The sequence below is a fragment of the Lycium ferocissimum genome, unplaced genomic scaffold (assembly GCF_029784015.1).
Source record: "Lycium ferocissimum isolate CSIRO_LF1 unplaced genomic scaffold, AGI_CSIRO_Lferr_CH_V1 ctg5580, whole genome shotgun sequence".
Classification (NCBI taxonomy): domain Eukaryota; kingdom Viridiplantae; phylum Streptophyta; class Magnoliopsida; order Solanales; family Solanaceae; genus Lycium; species Lycium ferocissimum.
Window position 1 is genome coordinate 14298 of NW_026726034.1, and position 6828 is coordinate 21125.

Consider the following 6828-nt stretch of genomic DNA (forward strand, 5'->3'; position numbering starts at 1 on the left):
AATATAAAATCTATATTAAAATCACATTAACTTCTACAATAGCCCACAAACGGCTACAACTTCCACTTGAACCATTAAACCTTCATTATCAACATAGAATCCATAACAACATCAACAAAAAATGCCAAATAAAATTAATTCATGACTTCTACACCACACATACCTACACGACCACAATCCAACATACATACTTTCATGAATTTCATTCATTTCTACATACTTCAACATACACAACCATCCACAACATATAAAAAGAGGATTAAACCTTACCTTTTTCCTCTTATCTTCTTACTTGGCTAGGGTTGTAAATGGCACAAACAAATGATTTGATTGCTCCAACAACTATCTCACGTTAAAGAGGACATTCCAATTGGTTGAATTGCTAGAAGAAAATAATTTTTTTATCACTATTTTTGGACCTCAATTTTTCATAGCTATGGCCGAATATGGGCTCTTGTTTTCTCCAAGCTTCTCAATTTTTCTCTAAGCTTCTAAGTGTTGGAAAAAGATGACTACTAGTCTTGCTTATCATCTAATACACATATATAATTAACACATGTGACCCATGGCCCACTCAACTATGCACGGCCACTTGGCCCTTATTTCATGAAATATTAACTTCCCATAATTCACTTTTAACCCTAAATTTTCCTTAATATTCTATACCAATAAAATCATAAGCAACTTATGCCTTAAACAAAATCGTGGTTAAAATTCTCTACTTCGTATCCCGAAATAGTCTTGTCCTTAACTTATCATGGTTAGCTCGGATTATCCCGATGTACAAAAATACGGGATATAACACCTTTGATCATCACAGAATACCAATTGTTTGCTATTAGTCTCCAAATCCTATCCACAAAAGCTTAAAAAACCCATCTTTTTAAGAATTATGATAAAAAACAACCAAGACACCCTATCATAGGCCTTTGCCATATCCAACTTGATGATTACATTTGCTGGTTTTCCTCTCTTTTTTATGTCTGTGACTATTTCCTGAGTTAAAAGAACATTTTCAATAATGCTTCTCCCCTTCACAAAACTAGATTGATTTGGTGAAACAAGCCTTGGCAAAATGCCTTCCAGTCTACCATGAACCACTCTTAATATAACTTTATTAATGAAGTTACTCAAGTTGATTGGCCTCATGTTTGCATAAGTCTGAACATCTTGCTTCTTTGGCAACAAAACCAAATTTGTATGAGTGATTGATTTTGGAAGAGTGTGACCTTTATAAAAGTCTTTAACCACATTAAGCACATCTGGACCAACAATATGCCAACAAGCCTGAAAAAAAGTACATGTTAATCCATCTGGACATCTGGACAACAAGCACTATCCCCATTCAAAGCAAAAACTGCTTGTTTGACTTCATCTGCATTAGGAGCAGCAACTAATAGTTCATTATCTTCCTCAAACACCATTTAAAGAACATGATTAAGTAAGCTAAAATCTATAGCTTCTTGCTCCTGAGAAAACTATTTTTTGAAAAATTCTTCAGCCTCTATAGCCACTTGGACAGTATCTTCTACCCAATCTCCATTTGAATTCTGAATTCTTTTAATCTGCAATCTCTTCCTTCTACCATTTACCAGATTATGGAAAAATCTAGTATTTCTATCGCCTTTAACAAACCAAGTAACATTATGTAACGACCCGTTTAGTCATTATAGCCTTTTCGGTATTTTTACCCTTTCCCGAGTAGTGATTAGCTCATTTTTTACCCGAGGGAACCGTTGGCATGCTTCTCGAGGTGTCTAGACCGGGATTCGGGCAACTTTTGTGAAATATAGGCTTAAAGTGAAAACGAGTTGACCCAAAGTTGACTCGATCAACGACAGCTCCGTTGGGAATTTTAAGGCCACGAGTACGTCCGTAGCGCGTTTTTATGTATATCTGCATATTTTTTTTGTGTGTTTTGGGTCTCGAATGATAATAGAGTTTCGGGGTTGATTTTACGAAAAAGTTGAGCTGCTTCTGGTTTCTGATTAACTGGTGTCCGCCGCAGCGGCACCGCTGGGGCTGTGAGGCGTCACTGGAGCGGCATTGGAAGATGTTTGGCTAGGCCGCCATATCAGTCCGGGCACCGCTGGTACGGTACCGCAGGGGCGGCACGATGGCCGCTACAGCGGTATCGCTGTACCAGAATACTTTTCTATTTGTAAAAACCCTAGACACTTAGTCTATTATTCTTATTTCGTTCCAAGGGCCAGAGGGAGAGGCGAACTGAAGGGCTTCTACCTATTTCTCCACTAAGGTAAGGTTCTTGGCTCCATAATCTTTTATCTTCATCTCCTAATCCTTAATCCAACCATAGAACTCATAGAATCAAAGAGGATTTATGGAGGGTTTTCTTGAAAAGGTTCTCAAAATGAATTGGCTTCTTAGATTGTGAATAAATGATGTTAATGTTGCTATTTATGCTAGATAACGATATATCTAGGCTTGTTAACCAATCTTATTCCATTCTAGAGTTGAAATTCTTGAATCAAAGTTAGGGTTCTTACACCCAACTTTGGGGGTTTTCATATAAATGATAATTTTGAAAATTAATTGAGTATTCCTATGATTAAAGTAATGGGTTTTTACCTTTTAGTATTGAATTTGGTATTTTAGTCATAAAATTTCCGTTTTGCCCTTGGGGCCCCTTTTTCCTAAAATAAAGGTTGGAATTTGACCCGAATAGAAAGTAGCTAATATAGGTATCATTATACATGGTTTCTTACATAGAATTCATATGTGATAGAATTTGATTATTTGGAGACGCTTCAAAAGACAAGGCAACGTGTGGGTTCGGGGCACCTGTTCGGCTGCCAGGTAGGTCATGGCTTCCATCTCGGTAGACTCTGGTTAGTTTCATATATTTGGGTATTAGAAGGAACGGAGAATGCATGTATAGGAATTGGAGATTTGGGATGGAATCTTATGATGGTATTATTGTGTGATTTGTGTGTTCGGGCTTGTGGCCTGTAGATTCCTTAGGTTGTTGATGTGGTTTTTCTTTAATATCGGTGTATATATGTGACTTGGAAGTAGCGGGTGAAACCTATTGTTGTGTCCAATGATGAGAAATTCCCATAATATGTGATTATTGTGTTATGCCATTAATAGTGAACCTGGTTGATAAATGGAAGGATAAAATACACCAACGATAGTGATTGAGTTCTAAAAAGAGCTGTAATGAATGATTGTGAGTGTAAGGTGAGATTACTTATTCTAAACTAATAGGCTGATTTAAGGAAGTGGTACTAATGTATATCGATTGATTGACTTGTTGTGTGTTAGGACTAGCCACCCCGTTGCGTTGTGCTTGATAGTTCTATTGTGTTGGCTCGATGCCATGAGTTGTTGATAGAGGTTAGATCTCGTTATCCGTCTTGGTTCGGATATATTATTGGCATACCCACTGTGGTATTTGTAGTTCAGATATATTGTTAGCATACCCACTGTTGGTATTATGATATAGATACATTGTTAGCATATCCATTGTTGGTATTGTGATATAGATACATTGTTGGCATACCCAACGTTGATATTGTGGTATTGATATATTGTTGGCATACCCACTGTTGGTATTGTGATATGATACGTTGTCGGCATACCCCTTTGTGTTACTTGTGATATTGAACTTGATTGACTTACATATGCATTGCACGCATTCTCTCATATTAATGATGCATGACCAATACCCGGTGATGATCCGATATCGTTGATTAAGCGAAACTGATATTTTGATAACTCTTTACTTGAACGAATGTGAAAAGGCCAATGTCGAAAGATCTATTCCGGAATCGTTGATTATATGAAAGTGATATTTGATAAACTCTTTTACTTGAGTGATTGTGAGAAGGCCGATGTCCGAGGTTTAATTCCGGAATCGTTGATTGTGTGAAACTGATATTTGACAGACTGTTTTACTTGAGTGACTGTGAGATGGCGGATGTCCCATGATCATTTCCGGCATTGTTTTTGCATGGTCGATTTCGATGATATCCGAAAATCGTTGTTAGTGCATGGACTCCGCGGGTCCTCGTAGTGGTGCCGGTGAGACCCCCCCGTGAGAAATTAGCCAGGGTCCCGTCTGTCTGTTGAATAAAGATCCGAGATGAGTGACAGTTAGACTTCGCGAGTCACACTGGGTTGTGCTACCGAAACATTGATATTTCCATCCGAAGTACATATGTACACCTCATTTGCATGGCATGGCATTGCATTCATGCATCTTTCATTGCATTGATACATCTTGCGTTGCATTGCATTATGGCTTGTATGAGACTATTTGGTGTTTACTTGTGATGATTGGATTTAGATTGATTTATTCAGACTTGGCACATTTGGGATTAGATGCTTTACTCAGGCAATGACGTGTACTTGAATCAAAATTCACTGATTGAACTTGTTGAAGTATCCCATCGACCGTTCGTAAGATTAGTTATACGTTTGGCCTCTATGTGAGGTAGGATAATTGGTGTCTTAATGATGAGTTGACCACGGACTGAAACGATCGATTTAATGATATGTGAGTTCCGAGATCGTTGTGAGATTGACTGGTGAATTATTAGAGTGAAATTAATGCTTAAAGGTATTGATATACAGTGTGTGGTAGATAGATGTATGACTTGATTGGGTTGTTATCATGTTTATTTGTGAATTTTTTTACTGATATGTGTACTAACCATTGTCGGCCCATGATACTTACTCAGTACGCGTGGTTTGTACTGATATTGCACTTGCTACACCCTTTTTGGGGTGTAGATTATTTCAGGTGATTGATCGAAGCATATGTGGAAATACGCGGTGCCTATCTGGAAGGCCTTCTCCCATTTCATTCCGGGACGGAGGTTGAGTCTTAGACTGTTATGGAATTTCTAAAATCATTAGTCGCTCTTGTACTAGTCTAGACCAGGTCATGAAAAATTGTATCGAGTCTGTAATCATGTACTGTTGTGATCATATAAACACTTGAGTTTATTGAATATATTATCGAGTTCCGCTGTATTTCTAAATATCTAATGGTTTAAATGAATCGTTTGTTTAATTGATGTGTCAGTAAATGAGAGGGTTCGCCGACCAAGGTGGGAAAGGCAGGTGCCCGCGCGGTCCCGAATTGGGTCGTGAAACATTAGCCTTCTGTCTCCAGAATTCTTCTTCAAAATGCAAATACTTCTTTAGTTCAGCCAGAGCTTGTTGTAGCACCATTATGTTCAAAGGAGAAGGATCCTCTTCAAATAATTCTTCTTTGATCCTCACAATTTCTTCTCTAATAATCAGCTGCTTGAAAATTTCTCCATAAACTTCTTTGCTCCATGCTGACAAAATCTTCTTTGTGTGCTTCAACTTCTGTTTAAACAACATAAAAGGATTGCGATCCAAATTACTTGACCAATTATCCCTAACTATGCTCAAGAAACCTTGATGCTCAGTCCAAAACTTCAGAAATCTGAATGGTCTAATATATGCCTGGCTTTGTTCTCCTAATGTATTGAACAAAAGAGATGGTCTAAACCTGTCCTTGTGAGATGTTCAACTTCTATTTGTGCAAACCACTGCTGAAATTGCTGATTAATGAAAACTCTATCGAACCTCTCAAAGATGCAGTTTGAGCCTCGTCTACCATTCCACCAAGTAAAATGACTGCCTTTGAAACTGGTCTCCATCAATTCACAGGAATTTACACAAAAAGCAAAATCTTCATAGTCTTGAGGTTGGATTGGAATCACACCTATCTTCTCATCTTCATGTAAAACCACATTAAAATCCCCTCCAACCAACCATGGGAGATTGATTGAGTCTGCCACCTGATAAATATCATCCCATAATTGCAACCTCTTTGATTCATTACATTTAACATAAACTAAAGTAATAACCAAAGATTTGTTCTGATCAAGAAGCACTATTTTTAAAGAGATTTGCTGAGTTGTATCTGACAAAACTTGCACATCTACATTAGCCTCTATAAAATACCAAATTTTGCCTTTACTATTTGCACCAGCAATATTCATTCCAATTTTCCTCTTATAGATTTCAACATTCCTAGCCTGTTGGAAAGGTTCCATCAGAGCTATGAAAGTGAATTTATGATGTCTATGCAACATTTGAAGCCTGTGGAAAGCTTGTTGAGTTCTAACAGACCTTATATTCCATATAAAAGCTTTCATCATCATTTACAATTGGATTTTGCTGCACCCCTCTTTGGCATCACTCTAACTGATACATGAGCTTCCACTTGCTTTTTTCTTTTCTTTCCACCCTTTACTACAGATTTTGGAGGAAAAGCTTTAAGCCTAATTGGAGAATCTTGAATGCTCTCTTATTTGTCTTCTATCAAAGCAATAGCATGGTCATCTGATAATTTCCTCCTCTCCTCGGATATATTGTGAGAAACCAGATCATGTAAATGCCTCATGGGAGAATCCTTTTTCAACCTTGAGTCACTTGAACTGCTGCCCTTGTCTCCCATACTTTGAGTGTCTACCTTATAAATCTCAATCATTTGATCATCAGGAGCTTTTGAAGGATACCGTTTTACCACCTCCTAATCATTTGATTGCACTTCTATCACCTCTGCAGCCTCAGTATCTGTTACACTAGACTTCTGAGTCTGATTTTCTTCCCTTGGCAAATTTAATCCTTAATCAGCATCTGCTTTAAAAATATCTTCCTCTATACCATTAACTTCTAGCTGCTTCTTCAAACCTTTGTCAAACAAGCAATTTTCCTTTCTCCAACCCTCCTTTCAAATCTTCATCAACTCTGTCTCCCTATTTGGGAGAAGGAGACAATGTCTGATGAATAGAACTCTTATCAGAGTTATCATCCTTCACAACA

General features: G+C 37.7%; 1 protein-coding gene across 1 annotated transcript; it reads right to left on the minus strand.

Moving 5' to 3' along the window:
- Positions 1-852: 852 nt before the first annotated feature.
- Positions 853-6164, minus strand: LOC132044942 (uncharacterized). The gene is made up of 4 exons (XM_059435478.1): positions 5507-6164; positions 5122-5411; positions 1337-1412; positions 853-1262 (listed from the first exon to the last, which is right to left on the minus strand). The coding sequence occupies exons 1-4, from the start codon at positions 6162-6164 to the stop codon at positions 853-855; spliced, it is 1434 nt and encodes a 477-aa protein (XP_059291461.1).
- Positions 6165-6828: the final 664 nt, after the last annotated feature.